This window comes from Orcinus orca, chromosome 16 (genome assembly GCF_937001465.1).
Source record: "Orcinus orca chromosome 16, mOrcOrc1.1, whole genome shotgun sequence".
NCBI classification, from domain to species: Eukaryota; Metazoa; Chordata; class Mammalia; order Artiodactyla; family Delphinidae; genus Orcinus; species Orcinus orca.
This window is the reverse complement of record NC_064574.1, coordinates 30511627-30530860: the sequence shown is the minus strand read 5'-3', so window position 1 is coordinate 30530860 and position 19234 is coordinate 30511627. Positions and strand designations below refer to the sequence as shown.

The window sequence follows — 19234 nt, the reverse complement described above, 5'->3', positions numbered from 1 at the left end:
AAACTCAGTTGAAAGTACTTCGGAAAGCCATTAAGCGCCTTGTGGAACCCAGAATTCAAGGTTGTGTCCACAGCCCAGTAACGTCTGAGACTTCAAGGATGGGAATGAGAGGGAATGTGTGTGTTTATGTCCAGGTCCCTAAACCCCCTGTGTAAGGACCCACTGGGGCATGGAGGGTGGGGGGGAAGATGGGGAGTGTGGGGGGAGGGAGACCTGGAGCACCTGTATTTGCCCTCAGCCTCTGGTCCACAGAGGGCTGGTGGTGGGTGGGAGGACTAAAGGAAACAGCTTCTCACTTTGCAGCAGGGGTATGGGGGTCAGGGGCTCTCTCCAGGACAATCAGGGGAATAGAAACCACAGGGGCAGAGTGCAGGAGGCTATAGGGGGAAGGGGTCAGAAGGGGTTGGTGTCAGTTTCTGTGAGAGTCAGGTCCATAGACCACTGCGGGAGATCTTGTCTGTGGGCTCCTGTTTCCTCAGTGAGCTCAGTCGTAAGGGCCTCAGATGAGGGAGGAGGCTGCAGTAAGGGGATGAGAGGTGTCCCCTCCATTACAGGGTGGCTTCCAGGAACAGTTGGTTTGGAATGTCCAGGTGTTTGGGAGCTGCTGATGACATGGGGAGGCAGATGTAGAAGCCTAGGCATTCTGAGATGAGAGGGGCTGAGGGCAAAATGGGTGTCTTTTCAGGGGTCCAGCCCCTGCACCTCCCACATGGAACTTTGCTTCCTGGCAATCAGCCTGCCTGTCTTCAGCTCCTCTTCAAATCTCCATCCCCCACCCCGCTGTCTGGGGGAGTCTGTGCCATGGGCTGCGGGTCTACCTAAACGGTGACCTAGAGACGGTCCCTAGGCTGAGTTGAGGGGATACCCATGAATGGAGGTGACCCCATGTCTCCAACCAAGCTCTGCTCACCACAACCAGAGAAGCATGTGGCCAGCCCCGAGTCAGTCGTGGTCAGAGTCCCGCAGGTCTCTTCTGCAGCATCTTCTGCAGTAGCAGGGAGCAGGTTGCTCAGGGCCATCCTGACCCCCAGGCCTTCATCTGCCAAGGAGGGCACCCCATGAAGCTTTGCTCCTAATGCTCTCTTATCTCGCTGGGAGGCAAAACCAGGTCAGCCTCACCCGATCTATGCATGGGGCTGCCCCAACGCACCAGGAACCCTTGGGGGCCGCAGGGAAGCCCTCGCCGTAGAGGTGGGCTCACCCTGGGCTTGCTTCACCTGCCCTCTTCCATGCCTGGGGGACAGAGGCGGAGAACTCCTTTCCAGTAGGATGTCAGATGGGGGGATTGCTGCTATTCCTCAGGCTGGCGGCCAGTGTGGAGGGGATGGGGGGTTAACACTTTGTTATGGGGAGAGTTCCTGGGTCAATCCGGTGCCTGAGGGCTGTGTGATCATTTGCTGAGAAGCCACCAAGGGTCAGACCAGGGGTTCACCGCATGGGCTGGATTTGCCTGGCCGCGCGCACCACCGCCTCCCTACACAAGGGAGCTCGCGCCCCACCCCGCACCCCTCCCCCCGAACACATACTGCTTGCAGAGGACCAGGCGCCGGAGAAGGCGCGTCCCCGGGCCGGGCTCCCTCGTGTCCAGGAAGGAAAACCGGGCGGCAGGGCCATCTTGAGAAGGAAAAAAGCCGCAAGCCAAGACCTTGACCCAAGAGAAGGCCGAGGGCGCAACGAGGCCGGGAGAGAAACCGCGAGGCGCGCTGCCAGTAAACCCGACGCCGCCGAGCCGGGAGGGCAGCGGGCTCCGCGGGGCAGGGCGTAGCCCAGAGAACGCGCGCCGGCCCGTGTAGTTAGTCGGGGCGCGCTTCCTGGAGGAGGACTAGGAGGATTTACCGCTCGAGCAGCCGGGATGAATGGAGGGGGCGGGGCCCAGGAGGGCGGGGCCCAGCAGAGGCCCCCTGCCGAGAGGAGGGGGTGAGGGGGCCCGGCCAAGAGCTTAAAGCCGACTGCAGGGAGGCCCTACCCAGACCCGCCTCACTGCCTCAACTCCGAGGGTCTCCGAGCTCACCGAGCTTCTTCCCAGAAACTTCGCAGCCCCGCTCAGCCCCTAACGCTCAGCGCGCGGGCCCGAAGAAGCCCAGTCTACGCGTTCTGGCTAAGTCGCCGCGGGCTCCCGGGAGTAGCCCGCCCGGGCTGAACAGGAGCGCGGGTGAGGGCGCGGGGCAGGCGGACGGGACCCCGCCCGGGCCGCGCTGGGGAGGACCGTTGGCGCGGCATTAGGACCCAGGCGCGGCACAGGCTTGTGTCACCGGCTCCAGCCGCCGGCCCGCCCTGGACGCCGAGGTTGCGGTCGTTCCCGCGGCACCTGGTGAGGAGCCAGGGCGTGCGCACTGGTGTGCAGCCGTCCCGCGGCTGATCACTGGGGCCATGGCCGCGGCCACCAGGCGCGTGTTCCATCTCCAGCCATGCGGTGGGTGCCTGCGGCTGGAAGGGCGTCCGGTCTCCGTCGCAGAGGCGTGCTAAGCTGGGACGCGGAGCCGTCGAGGCGCTGGGGGGAATGCGGACGCCGCCGGCCTGCACCGGCCCCCGGCGTGGTGGGCGAGAGGGTCGTGGGGGCTTCCCAACAGGGACGGGGGTGCCCGGGGTGAGTTCAGCCACGAGGGAGTGGGAGCCCGGGTGGGTACGCGGGTGGCTGGGGGAAGCCCAGGACGACTTCGTGGGCACTGCGCGCTTGACTTAACACCGTTTTGAAACTCTTAACAGTTTTTCAGCCTACGAGGTAGCTGGTGGAGGGGTGGGGGGCTTGCAAATGGCGGGGCGGAGTTTCGGGGTCCCTAGCACCTGGAGCGCCAGGGTCTTCGCAGCCGGGCGTGCAGCCACCTCGGAAAGCCTCACTTTACGTTCTACCCGACACCTTTCCCGCCCCTGGCGCAGCGCGGCAGCCTGCCCACTCTTAGGGATCCTTGGGCCTCTGACTGTCCCCTGCGCGGCCGCAGCAGTCTCTCCGTCGCCGCTCTGACGCCCGGGGTTTATACGGCCATCTATTTACGTGCACTTGAACCGCCCCGCATGGGAGTAGCATCCCCACCCTTCCATACCATCGTCATCCTCGTCCTTTGTCCATCCCTGCAGCCTCTGGTGCTAGCTTTACTGACTCCGCCCCTCCCTTCTATGCCGCCCGGGCTCCCGCCCCGGGAGTCCGTCCGCATCCTGCCCCCCGACCCCCAGGGTCTCCGAGTCTGGAGCCGCTTTCCTCTCGTGCACGCGGCCCTTCCTGTCGCTTCCTTCCTCACACAGCGAGGCACAAACAGTCCGGACCATCCATCCGGGGCCCAGCGCTGAAAGCGCGGACAGCTCTCTTCCTCCCCCACCACCCGCCCCCCACCCCGCGGCATCTCCCAAGAGGACCAACGGCTCCGCCTCCCAGGAGAAAGTGGGTGGTGCTGAGGGCAGGAGACCGTTGCCGGGTCGCCCCAGTGTGACCCCTGGCGCGTGCGGTTGGGGGCAACTACACGTGTGATGGGTGTTGATGGCACCAGGGACCGACGTGAGAGTGAGAGCCGAAATGTGCTGGAAGAGCCCCAGCCCAGTTACTGGGCTTGGCAGCGAAGGCTTGAGAGAGGGAGGCCGGCTTCCACAGGGAAGGTGGCCAGACGGGTCTCCTCCCTCCAGACTCCTGCAACAAGCGAATCCTTCCTTCCTTCACCGGCTACTGTTAATTACTCCTGGAGAAAACATGCTGAAAACATCTCCCTGTCTGCCTCGGTCCTTTCCCACCTGGGCAGCCCCTAGCAGATGGGCTGAAGAATAACAGGCCTGGCTTCCTCTGGCTCCTCAAGGAGCCCCTGTCTTGTACTGTCCCCTGCTCCTTTTTCTCCCAGGGTCTCTGGGAAGGGTAAGAAAGACTCAGCAGGGTTTGTGTGTGGTGGGCAGCAGATGTGCCCTGAAGACTGTCCAGGGCTGGTGCATGGAGCTGGTGACAATTCTTTGGCTTGCCTTGCAGAAAACTCTTCTATCATGTCGCAGAATGGATACTTTGAGGATGCAGGTGAGTACATTTCAGGTATGGGTGTGTGTATATAGAGAGCTCCTTGGTCAAAAGTCTCTAGGGGACCTAGTCCATCCACCTGGGTACTTATGGTCCTCTGCTGGTGCTGGGATGCCTTTGGATTCTACCCTCCAGAAGGTTGTGATGTGGTCAGAGGGGCAGCTGACACTGCCCTGGACTCTGGCAGATCTCTGGTGGTCCTGTGGTCCTGGGAGGGCAGGCTGCTCCCATCCTGCACTATGTGGACCATCTGATAGCCCATGGTTTTGCTGTTACAATGCTCTGGTTGTCTGACCAGCTTATAGGCTAAGTGTTGTGTGTGCCCACATTCCTCAGACCCCGCCCAGCCCTGTGAGGGAGGGGCTGCCATTGTCCCTCTAAAGAATTGTAACCTCTCTGCACCTCAGCTTTCCCTGCTTGCACCAGCCTAGCTCTCTCCCTCCCCTTATCTCTGGGCTGGCTCTGGGCTGCCTCTCCTGAGACCAGATTCGGGAGCTGGCCTCAGAGGGGTGTTTAGTGGGACAGTGCTTGGACACAGTGGTGATGTGCTCCTACCCAGGGTCCCCAGGGCATGGTGACTGCATGTGCCAGGCTACTGGTGGGCAGGTTAGGTATGTGATTGGGCTGTAGGGTGGAGATAGGGCACACATGGCATCCCAGGAGCCTTGCAGGGAGCTGGTAGTGTCTGCTGGCTAGGTCCTAGATAGAGTCCAGGATAGGGGAGAAGACGGACAGTGTGAGAGGCATGCCGGGGAATAGTGGGTGCTGGTGGGGGTGACAGAAGGGAGGTTGGGACAGTTTGGGGCTGGGGAACCAAGCATTCTAAGCAAAGCAGGTCTAGAATTGGGGAGGAAGGTGTTTTTCATGGACGTGAGCTCCATGACAAATGGGGGAATGACATCTTTTGACTTAATAGTTCTTCTCTGGGCTCTGGGTGCAGTGCAGACCTGGAGTTAGGGATCACCAGTCCATGATGGCCTTGACAGTGGAGGCCTAGTGCCTCCTACCCAGAAAGGGCCCAGGCTGAGCACAGGACATTGGGGGAACAGGGCCTGGGATGTGCAGAGGAAACCAGTGGGAGGGAGTGGAAGTGAGTCAGGGTGAGTCACTGCCTGGCAGGTGGAGGCATGCTGCTGACCCGTCCCTGTTCCTGCACAGGTGTTTTTCAGGCATTGGTGGGGTCTCAGCTACAAGGGCTCCTGGGTGAATCACAAGTGGTGGACCACAGGGGACCTACAGGACAGTGAGGAAGAGGTGTCAGCTGGGCCAAGAGTAAGGCAGGGAGGGCCCTAGGTGGACTTGCCAGAGAAGAAAGGGTCTGTCAAGCCTTGAAGAAGGCCCTCCAGGGAGGGAAGCCCTCAGCTTGGAGGACAGGAGCTGGCATGCCTGGGGTGCTGGCCGCCTGGCCTAAGGAGTGAGAGATTGAGGTGGGTGGTGTGGGACTGGGCCTGAGGGGCCAGGGGTAGCAGGTCTGGCTCAGGCTGTCATCCCAGAGGCTGTGGGGAGCCCCAGCAGGACTCAGGGCAGATTGGAACTTTTTCATGTCATCAGGAAGGCTTCCTATAGGAGGGGGCCTGTGTTGGGGGTCAGTTGCAGGAACTGAGAGGCAGACCAAAAGAAAGGGGCAGCATGTTCTGTGCTCTGGAGTCCCAAGGTACCATAACATGCCCCTCGCCCACCATGGGTGGAGGCCTGAGATGAGGCCTCCTCTGGGGTCCTGTCACCTCCGTCTCTGGCTCTGTTTGTCTGGCTCTCTTGCTTCCTGGGCCTTGTCTGATGTTGGACTAAGGTCTCTCAGCCCTGATGCTTTGCCCCACATGCCCTCCCTGTGCCAATGAGGTCCAGATACTGCAGGGCTCTGGCTTTCCTTGAGTCGTTTCTGGGGAGCCAGACAGGTCCAGGTCCCACAGCCTGGAGGTTCTGAGAAGGCAGGGGCCAGTCAGTCTTAACTACATCATTGTACCATGTACCTGGCTCAGTGTCTGTGGAATGAACATGTTCTTTCTCTAGCTAAAGGATATGTGTGGCACAGAACAGTGCAGGGTTCCCGCTGCTGGAGAATGTTGGAGAAAACCATTGGGTGGGGGGTGCCAGCTGGCTGCCATACTCAGGGAGCTGGGCCAGGACCAGATATTGGGCCTAGCTGAGGCTTCCTTCCTAGCCTGCTAGAGGCCTCCCTTACCACTCACCGAGATTGCACCAAGTGGGACAGCCCAGGGGCCCCCGCTCCTTTGGCTTGGAGCCCCTTTGTCCTGTGTGTAGCCAGGCCCTCTTGGGGGGGTCTCTCTTGGTGGTGGTTGGGGCTCCAGGCTACCTCAAGTGTGACGCGGATGATGCCTCTGAAACCCGTGAGGAGAGCCTGGGGGATGAGGCCTTCGACACGGTCAACTCCTCCATTGTGTCTGGCGAGAGCATCCGCTTCTTTGTCAACGTCAACCTCGAGGTGCAGCCCACCCAGTCCGGTATGGGGGTTGTAGCAGGGACGGGTCGGGGGAGGCACGCAGGGGACTGGGGACTGGGCAGATACGGCCCCGCTCCACCAAGAGAGACCTGAAGGGCTGGGGCTGCCCCCTGAGCCCTCCCGCTTTCCTCCAGCAGAGAGTGAATCGCCTGGAGGCTACGGTCTCCTACACACCTCCCGCAAGGTAAGTGGCCCATTGACCGGATGGGAGACATTTGGTCCTGGGCCACTAGCTGGGGGTGGAGGTGGTTGCTTCCCTGAGAGAGCTCACACTGATGCTGGATCTCATACTAGCCCAGGGCCCGGCTGCTGGGGCCAACCTCTCTGGTCTTCTCTCTGGGAAGCGGGTGTTGGGTCCTGGTGGGCAGGGTCAGCCGGGGACCACCACAGAGGAAGGACCCAGACAGCGACAGGTCCTTCTTATTTATGGACCTGTGTGGTTCGATGTGTGGGGTCCCCACAGTACCTGAAGTTAAAGAACTTTGAGGAAGAGATCCGGGCGCACCGGGACCTAGACGGCTTCTTGGCACGGGCCAGCATCATCCTGAACGAGACAGCCACCTCCCTGGATGACGTGCTACGGGCCATGCTGTGCCGCTTAGCCCAAGACTCCCACAACACTGAGCCCGACTGCAACTTGGACCTGCTCATGGCCATGCTTTTCACTGATGCCGGGGCCCCCATGGAGGGTAAAGGTAAGGGCTGTCCCTCTGCCTGGGCGGGAGGTCAGGGAGGTGGGGCCATCTGACCCTCCTGTTCCTTCCACTCTGTCAGCAGTTCACCTACTGTCAGATACAATCCAAGGGGTCACTGCTACAGTAACGGGGGTGCAATACCAGCAGTCGTGGCTCTGCATCATGTGAGTTGCCAGGCTGCCACAACTGGCCTCCCCACATCACCTTGGAGCCAGGCATCCAGTCCCTGTGGAGGCTGGCTCGCTGTTTGCGGGGAGAGTGAGGAATCCATCCCATTTGGTCTTTTTTTTCCTCCCTAACAGAGGTCACTGGGGTCATAGTTGGGGGCTCGGGGAGGGGGGAGCTCCAGCTCCCAAGGGTGGCAACTGTGTGCTGTGTGCCCTCTCTGTCCCTGCCAGCTGTACCTCCAAGGCTCTGCTGAAGCGGCACGTGTGCATCAGCCGCCTGGTTCGCCCGCAGAACTGGGGGGAGAATTCCTGTGAGGTGCGGTTTGTCATCCTAGTGCTGGCCCCACCCAAGATGGTGAGGAGGGGTTTCGGGTGGCTGCTGTGTTTCCCAGGAAGGAGGGTTCCAGGTTACCCTGCTCTCTTCTTGGGGGCATCTCTCCCAGTGCTGGAGGCACCACAGTCCTGGCCTCTGAAGGCCACATTCTCACCCTCTCTGTTCATCTCTGCCCTACTGGGGTTTATCTGAAGCATACTTGGTAGGTCTTCATCAAGGCCTAATTTCCCCAGAAGTTGCCCAAAAGGTTCTATTTCTTTCCTGACTGAAAAGAGATACTTTTTTTTTTTGCGGTACGCGGGCCTCTCACTGTTGTGGCCTCTCCCGTTGCGGAGCACAGGCTCCGGACGTGCAGGCTCAGCGGCCATGGCTCACGGGCCCAGCCGCTACGTGGCATGTGGGATCTTCCCGGACCAGGGCACGAACCCGTGTCCCCTGCATCAGCAGGCAGACTCTCAACCACTGCGCCACCAGGGAAGCCCAAGAGATACTTTTTAAGATTATTACTATTCAAACATAGGGGCCTTTCTTTGGCCTGCCCAACCCTAACTCTATAGTTGGCTATGATTTGTTGACCAAAGATCCCCACTCCTTCCTGGGGCATTTACCCCCCGGCCAGGGGCATCTCGCGTTTGTGGGGGCTGAGACTTATACGTATATTTGGGGAATCTTCTTTTATGGAAAAGGATTTTAAAGTCATTAATAGAAAATGGCTAGGGCCCCTCCCCAGGCCTGGGAAGGGCCTTAATGCTTAAGATTCCACTGGCTTCTTGATGATTCTGCCCCTGCCTCTGGTGTAGACTCAGAGCTTCGGATGGCCCCTCCCCAGGCTTTCTCTAAGCAAAGGGGGTGCTAACGGGATCGTCCCTCCCAGGGCTTTCATGGACATGCTGTGAATCTCTCCAGATGTTACTTTGCTGGGGAGAGAGGAAGGGCATTTAGGGCAGTGGGCAGCTCATGGGTCAGAGGGAGTGACAGCTGACAAGGTGGCCAGAACAGCTGGAAGGAATAGAATCCCTAGGATTGAGTGGCTAGACTGGTGCCTTGAGACACGCCAGCCATCCTGACACCTGGCTCCTCCTCGGGGGAACAAGCCTGTTCTAAAGCTACCAGAAAGCACAGTGTGCACGGTGCAGCCCCGGGACTGTAGCTTTGGGCAGCATGGGGTGGGGGTGGGGGGGGGGTGCATGCTGCTCCCAGGGGACCTAGGATGGGGAGGTGAGACAGGCTGCTGTGGTGGAGGTTGAACATTGAGTTCATGGACGGGGCTGAGCTTGGCCAGGCAAGAGGCAGAAGGCTGGATGGGCCTGGAACACCTCTGAAAATCATAAACCAGCCGACCGTGCAAATGCCACCAGTGAAAAGTAGCTGGGTGAACATTTTTCTCCATCATCATGATTTCATTATCCACAATTACACAGATTTAATACCTGAGTTTATTAAAAAAAAATACTAGGTTGATGGTAGTTCTAGTGATCTGCTGACCTGGTGGAAATCGTGGCAGGGTCCACTATGCTTGAACTTTGGGGGACTACACCCAGGTCATGGGGAGAGCACCTGCCACGTGCTTGGGAATGTCTGTCCATGAATGGCCAGGCTGGGGTTGGGCACCCTTCGCTCTACAGTGGCTACAGATGTGATTCTCTTGCCCCATCCCCAGAAAAGCACCAAGACAGCGACGGAGGTGGGACGCACGTTTGCCACGATGTTCTTAGACATCACCTTCCGCCAAAAGCTCCTGAAGACCCGCACGGAGGAGGAATTCAAGGAGGCCCTGGTACATCAGAGACAGCTGCTCACCATAATGAGCCACTGTCCGAGCATCAGCACGAAGGACTACAGCATGAGCTCCATCTGCACCCACAGACCCCCACAGGTGCAGGGCAGAGGTGGCCTGGGCGGGCAGCACAGGGCAGGGACACAGGGCTGATGGGTGCGTGTCCTCTTCCCAGCCCCTACGGCACAAGGACTTTCTCCCCATCGGGAGGGGCATCCGGGAGGACATCGCCCGCAGATTCCCTGTGTACCCGCTGGACTTCACTGATGGTAAGTGGCCCATGGTCCTCCTGGAGCTCGGCCTGTAGCTCAGGCCCCAGGCCTGTCCTGTGTCCCCAACACACCCTCCGCCCTGTCTCCCATTCCTAGGCATTATCGGGAAAAACAAAGCTGTGGGCAAATACATCACCACCACCCTGTTCCTCTACTTTGCCTGCCTCCTGCCCACGATCGCTTTTGGGTCCCTCAACGATGAGAACACGAACGGGGCCATTGGTGAGGGGTTGGAGCCTGGTGGGGCATGCCGGGTGGAGCCCAGGGCCACGGTTCCCCCCTGACCGCCCCGCTTCCTCAGATGTACAGAAGACCATAGCTGGGCAGAGCATTGGAGGCCTCTTGTATGCACTCTTCTCCGGGCAGCCGCTGGTGGTGCTGCTGACGACTGCACCCCTGGCCCTCTACATCCACGGTGCAGTGGGGGCGGCAGCGGGGAGATGCTTCCTGAGGTCCCTGGTCCCAGCCTGGCCCTGACTGCTCACTCCTGTTCCGCCGCCTTTAGTGATCCGTGGCATCTGTGATGACTACAATCTGGACTTCAGTACCTTCTATGCATGGACAGGCCTGTGGAACAGTTTCTTCCTCGCGCTTTATGCCCTCTTCAACCTCAGCCTGGTCATGAGTCTCTTCAAGAGGTGACAGGGCCTTCCCTAAGCTTCTGGGACTCACAAGCAGGAGGGGGACCAAGGCCAGGGGCCTGGGTCAGCTTCCATGCCAGCCTCTGAGGCCCTGTTAACCCTAGAGCAGATGGGGTGCCCCCACCATATCACTGCTCCAAGGGGAAAGCCTAGGACCCTGGTCCTCTTCATGGCAGGAGGTAGGGGGCCATGCTGAGGCTCGGGGAAGCCTCCCCGCTACTAACAACTCACCCCGTCTTATGAGGCATATCCCCTGCTGGCAGGTCAACGGAGGAGATCATTGCTTTGTTCATTTCCATCACATTCGTGCTGGATGCTGTCAAGGGCATGGTCAAAAGTGAGTGTATTGCCGGCGGCCACCTGCTGTAGGGGAAGCTGAGTTGAGATGGGGGGCTATGGACTGTGCCCAGAGCAACCAAGAAGCATGTAAGCGCTAAGGTTGCTTCCATGGCCCAGGGTGCTCTGGGAGCCATGACTGGCAAAGAGCAGCAGGCTCACGTGCTAGAGGGTGACAGAGCTGCCCTAGGCAGGATCAGAGGCCCTGGGCCAAGCAGGATTTGCTGTCAGAAATGGACAAGGGCAGGGTGTGGGGTGGTGGGTAGACAGGCAGGTCAAGGGGTCCTGGCTGACAGAAGGCCAGCTCTTTCCCCTCCTCCCCCCAGAATCCCTTCCTCCCCTCGGGGCTCCTTCACCCCCACATCCAGGAGGAAGCTGCTGGGCCCCAGGCTCCCAGAGCCCAGATGGCTGAGTCCTGTTGGCCTGTGTCCACAGTCTTCCAGAAGTACTACTGTGGCCACAACCACGGGAACTACTACGAAGATAGGTCTTCCCCGGTGAGCCTGCTGGGCCTCAGCCCCAGCCTCAACAGCAGCCTCCACGCTGCCCTCAACACCAGCCTCCTGGCCGGCCCACCAGAGCTGACTTCAGTGGGCAGCCAGGGCCCCGAGGCCCTGGCCCGGGACACAGCTGTGCTCAGCCTCCTCATCATGTTGGGGACACTCTGGCTGGGCTACACCCTCTACCAGTTCAAGAAGAGGTGAGGGGTGCCCATTCAGGGTGAGGGAAAGGGAGCACAAGCTGCAGGCCACGCTGACACCCACCTGCCTCCTAGCCCCTACCTGCACCCCTACATGCGTGAGATCCTGTCAGACTGTGCCTTGCCCATCTCAGTGCTTACCTTCTCCCTCATCTCTTCCTACGGCTTCCAGGAGATTAAGAGTGAGTTGGGACTAGGCGTGGGGTGTGGTGGGGTGTGGTGGGTTGCTCTGTGGGGGAGGAAGGCTTGAGCAGGGGCCTGTACCTGGCTGCAGTGAGCAAGTTCCGCTACAACCCAAGCAAGAGCCTGTTCGAGATGGCCGAGATGCACTCACTATCCCTGGTGGCCGTCAGCGGCGCCATGGGCCTCGGCTTCCTCCTCTCCATGCTCTTCTTCATCGAGCAGAACCTGGTGGCTGCCTTGGCTAATGCCCCGGAGAACAGGTTCGCAGGGCTGGGGAGGGAGGGGTAAGCGTGTGTCCAGCCCTCCAGGGGCCATGGGGCTTTGTCCACATGTGACCCTGCCTGCTGCAGGCTGGTAAAGGGCACTGCCTACCACTGGGACCTCCTGCTCATCGCCATCATCAACACCGGGCTGTCTCTGTTTGGGCTGCCCTGGATCCACGCTGCCTACCCCCACTCCCCGTTGCACGTGCGGGCACTAGCTTTGGTGGAGGAGCGTGTGGAGAATGGGCACATTTACGAGACGTGAGTGTGAAAGTGGCCCCTTGAGACGTGAGGCCAGAGTCACGTGGACCCTGAGGTGGGGGGTAGCCCTGGGCCACATATGACCTAAGGAAGGATATGGTTCAGGGGATAAGGGCCCAGAAGTAACAGAGCCCAGGAAGCACATGTGACCTGGGATGGACACGGCCCTGCGGACCAGGCCAGAGGTGACCCAGTGCACTGGAACCTCGCAGGATTGTGAGTGTGAAGGAGACGCGGTTGACCTCCCTGGGCGCCAGCATCCTGGTGGGCTTCTCCCTCCTGCTGCTGCCCTTCCCACTACAATGGATCCCCAAGCCTGTGCTCTACGGCCTCTTTCTCTACATCGCGCTCACCTCCATCGACGGCAGCCAGCTGTTTGCACGCATGGTCCTGCTGCTCAAGGACCAAGTGAGTGTCTGGCCCTGAGAGTGAGGGGTGGGGGTGGGGGATATGGCTGCAGACCTGCCCACACCTGGTCCCTGCCACCCACAGACCTCGTACCCACCCACCCACTACATCCGGAGGGTGCCCCAGAGGAAGATCCACTACTTCACAGGCCTGCAGGTCCTGCAGCTGCTGCTGCTCTGTGCCTTTGGCATGAGCACCCTGCCCTACATGAAGATGATCTTTCCCCTCATCATGATCGCCATGATCCCCATCCGGTACGGGAGGGTGGCCAGCAGGCAGGAGGGACTCGGCTGGGCGGGAGACGGTGGGCTGGAGTGGCTACCCTCAGCCTGTTCCTCCCTGACCCAATGCTTATCCTCCTGCCTGTTCCCCCTCCCCTCAGCTACAACCTGCTGCCCCAAATCATTGAAGCCAAGTACCTGGACGCCATGGACGCTGAGCACTGAGGTCCTGACTACCAGGCCCTGGCCACACCCCATTCGCCCATCCCTCTGGGTCTTCCCAGGCTGGCTCTGTGGCTGTGTGTGGGTATCTTGGGGTGCTGCTCTGTACTGCACCCCCTCACAGCTGTCCCAACTGGCTTAGGGTGTCTGGGCATTGAGGGGGCTCCAAGGTGTGTGTCTGCTCCTCTTCCCATTAGCCTTTTGCTTTGGGTCTGGAACTCTGCTCAGGGCAGCTTCTGCCCAGGGTGGGACTAAGCAGGACGGATTTTCTTTTGATAAAAGAGCCTGAAAGAGAAACCATTTCCTTGATTGTGTAAGGAACTTGCTGTATGCACATTAGAGAATAAAGCTCCTGTTTCTATGCTTCTACATACCGCCTCCATCCATGCTGCCCTGCCCCAGCCTCTGAAGGCCACCTGAGGGCCCTGAGGAGGGAGAAGCCATCCCAGGGGAGGTGGGATAAAAGGGACTGATTTGTTGAGTGCCGCCTAAGGGCTATTACTTCCAACTCCACACAGTAGCTCAACAGGGAAACATGGAAGGTCCAGGAGGCCTTTGCTGTTGCCAGGAACCTGCAGGGAAAGTGGGCTTGGGGCCAGTGAAGAGCCCAGTGGCTGGTAGGGTGGGATAAGCACATTCACGGTGCTGCTTGCAGGATGGGTAAAGTTTAAAGGGGACAGAAAATGTACTGTGCATCCAGGACAGAACTCTGAGGAAGCAGCTGAGGAGCAGACAGAGGGGTGCCCCGCTCCAAGTGCCACGTGGCAAGTGATCCTTCTTTGGGGCCCCCACCCCAGTAGCCTGTGTTTCCTGCAGGTGGGGCTGTGTCCAGGATCACCAGGCAAGGAGTAGGCAGGCCCCCCAGCACCCCACACCTGAGTTCCAGCCGGACACCACCCATGCCAAGCAGACAACTCAGAGGAGGCTGAGCACCACCACCGGCACTTCCTGAGGAAACAACCCAGCTGGGCTTCACAGACAAGAGGGGAGCAAAGGGATGAGGTCCTGTCCTCACCCACGGGTGCTGATGAATTTTAGGGGAGGAAACAACTGTTAAATCTAGGCCCTGGGCTGTGCTGCTAGGACTGAGGAGGGGATGTAACTTAAGCTTGGGAGCGACACACCAGCATTAAGGACCCCCACCCCCCAACCTGCTGCACACAACGGGCTTTTCTGATTGTCCTTGGGGTTGGGCACCTCCTCTTTACCAGAGTAACACCTGCAGGAAGGCAAGGGAGCCACCCCGGGCCTCTGAAGTCCCTCCCTGGGAAGGGCTTTACCAGGACTCAGTACGGGTCTGGGGTAGCTGAGCCGGGCCTCCTGAAGGGCTCAACTCAGCTGGCCCCCCAGGCTGAACCGTGGCATGTCAACCCAACTGGGGTCAAGAACTCCATCCCTCCTCCCTGCCATAAAAATGAACCTGGCGTTATAACCATAAACCAACATTTTAGCTGCTCTAATGTACACCAGAATAAAGCAAAAGCACTCAGCATCCCACACTGCCCGCCCCCCAACCCAGCAAACACAATAGAGGCCAGCTGGGTGGTGGCATTGCTCAGTAGCTGGGTGGGCGGGCAGCAGGGATGTGGCATGTAAAAGTTCAGCCCATGATCAGAGACTTCAAGGACAAAAAGAAAGATATAATACTCCAGCTAGCAAGGGCACACAAACAGCCTTGACACAGCACTGCCCTCCTCCAGCCACCCCCCTACACCCGTTTTGCCCCCCCGACCTGAGAGGTTTCCTGCTCGTGCCAAAGGGGACTCAGGAGACAGACACCTGTCTGGGGCAGGTTTCAGAGCAAATATACCCAGTTTATTTTGGAAGCAAGTACCCTCCGGAATTTTTATTTGCTGCATTTAAAAAACATCTAAGGCTGTTTGTGTGGTTCTTCCCCAAACCCTCAACCCTGCCAAGGCCAGTTTTAACACCCAAGGTCCTTTCCGGATTCCAGGCCTGGAGGCTGTAGGAGACCACTGAATCCCTGAGGACAAGAGGATGGTGTCCTCTGGCCAAAGTTTCTCCAAGCAGAGCCAGCTGCTCCTGACGGCTGGTAACACCCCCAGGAAGTGGTAACCCTGAAGGCGGTACTTGGATGGGTGCCTGCCTGATAGAGGCGGTTTCAGGCTAGCCCTCCCCGGATCCTCAGCCAGAGTGGTCATCACCAGCTCCAAGTGGAGTCAGGTTGCCAAAGTATTCTTGCAACTCAAGCAGGGCCTGGAAGCGATGGGAGATGGTGTTCTTCTCAGCCTTGGGCATCTCTGCATACCTAAGGGGCAACAGTAGCAGCTCAGAGAAGAGGGGGCCCAGACTCAGAGAGGGTGTGTACACCTCACCTCATCCTGGAGCCCAAAGCTCAAAAAGTCCCTAGGAAAGGGTAGTGGGGCTACCAGCTCCTGGCAACCAGAGTTAATTTTTTAAAAATCAGTCTTAAATTCCCCTGTAGGTAGAAACCCATATTAATGTGTGTGAAAGGATCTTAAACTGGTTCTAGTGTGTCCAAAAGTCATCAAAGGGAAGCTGGGGACAGGGGGATGAGCTGCATGCTTTATCAGCTTTGTCATCTGTTGACGGGAAGCAGTGGGGCCTGACAGAGCAAACATAGCAATCTCCTCCAATGCACTGTGGGGCGGGCAGGTGGGGGCAGGGGGCAGCAGATGAGCCTTGAACAGCCAGCCAGTGGCCTGCCATCCATGGCAGGACTCCAGTGAGGTGAGAATCCCTACTCCAGTTGTCACTTTCACATCTATGCTGTCAAATATGGTGGCTACCAGCCACTGTGGCCATTTAAACCAATTACAACTGAATAAAAATAAATTCTGTTCCTCAGTTGCTCTAACCACATTTCAGATGCTCCGCAGCCACACGTGGCTAATGGCTACCGGATTGCACAGTGCAGATATAGAGCCTTTGTGTCACCAAAGTGCTGCTTCACGTTGTCCTCAGCCCTGCCTGGCTGTTGTGAGGCCTCAGGCCACACTCCCTAAGGGCCCCCCTCCAGCTTGACAAACCCAATTCCAATAATGGCCAACATGTCCCGTGTAAATAAGCGGGGGCTAGCATGAAATACTGAGAACACCTGGCACTGTGGGGGTGTAACGTGGTGGCCAAGTGCTAACATTTTTCCAGACTAAATGGGGATCAGATAATCATCCAACAAAGCTGACAAGCCCAGGTCAGAGCGGGGAAGCCACTGAAGCTACAAAGCTGCTCTGCGCTGAGCTGAGCCCGAGAGCCCAGGACTTCAGCTATGCCCAGCTGCCTCCCAGCTGTGGACCAGGCCACCCAGATTCCTTGCATCCACCCCAGCAGAGCTGCCTTCAGCCGGAACGGCACCTCAGAGCCTGCCCCGCCTGTATCCGCGTGCCTGCACCTGGGCAGGGCACTGACCCAACCCAGACCACGGCCATCCCCACCCCACACCCCTGAAAGAAACTGGGGCTCCTTACGTCTGCTCATATCCATCAGGCTGAAAGCAGGGGTCCCAGCCAAAATCCCGGCAGCCACGGGGCACCACAATCTGGCCCTGCCAGAGGAAAGGGGGACAGGTGTGCCACTGGGTGTGGAGGAGATGCACTGTGAGGAGGGCAGTAGCCAGATTGAGTTTGGTTTATGAATTTGGTTAAACCCTATTTACTCAAAATATATTATTTCAAGGGGTCCATGGTGCCGGCAAATGTTTGCTGAACACAGATAAAATGCAGAGCAGGACGGCTCGCTCCCCACAGACAGGGAGGAACCACATGCTTGATTAGCCCACAGATACCCCTGGGACCAGCCTCCCTCTCTGAAGCTTTGACAAACTGTGACCTCACTGAAGAAGAGAAGCAACTTTGAAAGACTGACAGAAAACATTTTCTCCTAATAGGAAGTTTGAGGGCCCTGAACCTTGCAGCCAAGCCCTGTGCCTGCTATTATTACTGCATTTCTCAAAATACAAGGGAGGCTCTAACAAATGAAACAACAAAATAGAAATAACTTTGCACAATGTTCAACACAAAAATGAGCTCAGTAAATACTGGCTGTAATAGGCAAATTCCAAAAGGAAAATGTGACAAAGATAACCAGTGTCAGGCTTCCCTGGTGGCACAGTGGTTGAGAGTCCGCCTACCGATGCAGGGGACATGGGTTCGTGCCCTGGTCCGGGAAGATCCCACATGCCGTGGAGTGACTGGGCCCGTGAGCCATGGCCACTGAGCCTGCGCGTCCAGAGCCTGTGCTCCGCAAAAAAAAAAAAAAAGAACAACTTATAAAATACAAGGGAGGTAGTAGAGGATGGGGATTAGCCATATAAATTCCAAGTCATTCAGACCAAAGGTAAATTCTGCTTCTGCTAATGGGGAGCTGTGTGACTGAGGCCAGTTACTGAACCACTCTGAACTTCACCCATGCAACAACTGTTTTTTGAACACCTCAGCGAAGCAGGCACCAGGAAAACAGAAAATCGTAGCCTTGCCTTCACAGAATGGAACTCTTAAGCAAAACAAGCATTACATCAGTAAACACATTAATGATTACCAAATGCAAAGTGTCTTAGAGGCAACACACTGGGAGCTGGGCTCAAGAATAACAAGATGGGGAGCTCAGGGAAGGCCTCAGTGAGGAGGGGACACTTTGGCCACATAAAGGACTAGGGCAAGAACATTCTAGGTGGAGGACACAGCTGTGCTGAGGTCCAGAGATGGAAAAGGCTTATCATACGCACTGCTGAAAGGACAATGTGGCTAGGGTTTTTTCGAAAGCACAGGGGAGAACAGAACAAGGAGAAACAAGGCTACCTCAGTTAAAGTCAGGGCTGGCAGCAACAAAGTACAAACAGCAGCCCAAGCTGGGGAGACAATAGGGAATGGTCGGATGAAAGTGATCAGGCCCCATCAGCAGCATAGCTGCTAGTCAGTCATGGCGCAGGAAGTTGGGCCTGTGGTTGTTCATACTTTTGATTTTTGAGAGAACATTTCTGTGAAAGTAGCAGACCACTAAAACTAACTGTTAAAAATGTAACCAGGCAATATGATCCAGCAATCCCATTTCTGGATATATACCCAAAAGAATGAAAACAGGATCTTGAAGAGACATTTGCACACCCACGTTCATAGCAGCATTATGAACAAGCCAAAAAGTGGAAGCCACGCAAGTGTTCATCAATGAATACAGGCAGACCTTGGAGATATTGTGGGTTCAGTTCCAGACCACTGCAATTAAGCAATTATCGCAATAAAGCAAGTCACATGAATTTTTTTGTTTCCTACTGCATATAAAAGTTATGTTTATACTATATTGTAATCTATTAAGTGTGCAACAGCATTATGTCTAAAAAATAGTGTACATACCTTAATTTAAAAATACTTAATTGCTAAAAATGCTAACCATCATCTGACAATGCAGGATTGCCACAAACTTTCAATTTGTAAAAACATAATATCTGTGAAGCTCAATAAAACGAGGTATGCCTGTAAACGGATAAAGGAAAAAGTGGTATATATATACAATGGAATATTATTCAGTCTTAAAAAAGGAGATCCTATCACATGCTACAACATGGATGAAACTTGAGGACATTATGCTAAGTGAGATAAGCCAGTCACAAAAAAACAAACACTGCAGGATTCCACTTATATGATGTATCTGAGGTAGCCGAACTCTTAGCAACACAAAGCAGAATGGTGGTTGCCAGGTGCTGGAGAGAGGAGGGGAAGATGGAGTCATTATTCAATGGGCATAGTTTCAATTCTGCAAGATGAGAAAGTTCTAGAGATCTGGTGCACAACAGTGTACACTATTGTATTGTACACTTAAAAATGAAGATGGTAATTTCTGTTACCTGTTTTTTCACCACAAAAATTAAAAATCTAATCAGGGAGTGTAAAGTAAAACATCTGTGGACAGTCCCTGGTGGAGCCACTGGCATAGGGCTATGTGAGCTATGGTGGGACTCTGGATTCTATCCTGAGCAGAAAGGACAAAGCAGAGAAATGATGTGCCTGAAGGTACACTCCTGCCACGGGGAGGGGATGGATGGGCTGGGGCGGGGGTGGGGTGGGGGAAGCAGGCCAGCCCAGAGAGTGGTCTGGACCCTGTGAGAAGCAGCTGAACCTACGTTCTGATAGGTAAGCATGGGGGCACTGAAGGGCAGTTTTGAAAGGAATGAGTTGGGGGGAGAAGGAAGATTCTATATGAACATAAAAAGTTGGAAAGGCTGTGAGATGTTCAAGGGAAGCTGTTGCCTCAGCAGTGGGATGAGGAGATTCAAGCTTGGAGAAGTCTGGGCTACAGATGTAGCTCTAGGAGTTGTCACCTTCAGT

At 56.9% G+C, this 19234-nt stretch overlaps 2 protein-coding genes across 24 annotated transcripts in view; one reads left to right on the top strand and one right to left on the bottom strand.

Annotated features, from left to right (window-relative positions):
• The first annotated feature begins 1685 nt into the window (after positions 1-1685).
• SLC4A11 (solute carrier family 4 member 11) lies at positions 1686-13301 on the top strand. 16 transcript variants are annotated; one of them, XM_004285306.3, is made up of 20 exons: positions 1707-2413; positions 3947-3991; positions 6301-6453; positions 6590-6636; positions 6916-7147; positions 7230-7311; positions 7546-7669; positions 9309-9524; positions 9601-9694; positions 9794-9919; positions 9999-10112; positions 10203-10335; positions 10602-10675; positions 11110-11374; positions 11450-11556; positions 11649-11817; positions 11908-12081; positions 12294-12489; positions 12574-12743; positions 12872-13301. In XM_004285306.3, the coding sequence occupies exons 1-20, from the start codon at positions 2371-2373 to the stop codon at positions 12933-12935; spliced, it is 2628 nt and encodes an 875-aa protein (XP_004285354.1). In that variant the 5' UTR covers positions 1707-2370; the 3' UTR covers positions 12936-13301. The 16 variants fall into 16 exon arrangements, with proteins under 16 accessions (XP_033271665.1, XP_049554722.1, XP_049554717.1 ...); XM_049698760.1 differs by having other exon boundaries at positions 1702-2413; positions 6590-7147; positions 7227-7311; XM_049698763.1 differs by having other exon boundaries at positions 1704-2152; positions 6590-7147; positions 7227-7311.
• The window catches only part of ITPA (inosine triphosphatase), an 18454-nt gene continuing 11709 nt past the window's right edge, over positions 12490-19234 (bottom strand). For 2 of the 8 annotated variants that reach the window (XM_012538891.3, XM_033415779.2), the window contains 2 exons: positions 16382-16508; positions 14726-15201 (listed from right to left, as the gene is read on the bottom strand). In XM_012538891.3, the coding sequence (XP_012394345.1) occupies positions 15113-15201; positions 16382-16508 (216 nt within the window). In that variant the 3' untranslated portion in view covers positions 14726-15112. Of the gene's footprint in view, positions 13218-14725; positions 15202-16381; positions 16509-16909; positions 17147-18003; positions 18610-19234 lie in introns of those variants that run through there. The other 6 variants (XM_004285308.4, XM_033415780.2, XM_033415777.2 and 3 more) reach the window with 5 other exon arrangements.

Coding starts and splice junctions, on each gene's coding strand:
- SLC4A11 (XM_033415760.2), top strand. CDS start 3,880: ATGTGCCCTGAAGACTGTCCAGGGCTGGTGCATGGAGCTGGTGACAAT. Junction 6,454..6,589: donor GGTGCAGCCCACCCAGTCCG/GTATGGGGGTTG, acceptor TTCCTCCAGCAG/AGAGTGAATCGCCTGGAGGC. Junction 11,818..11,907: donor GCTAATGCCCCGGAGAACAG/GTTCGCAGGGCT, acceptor TGCCTGCTGCAG/GCTGGTAAAGGGCACTGCCT.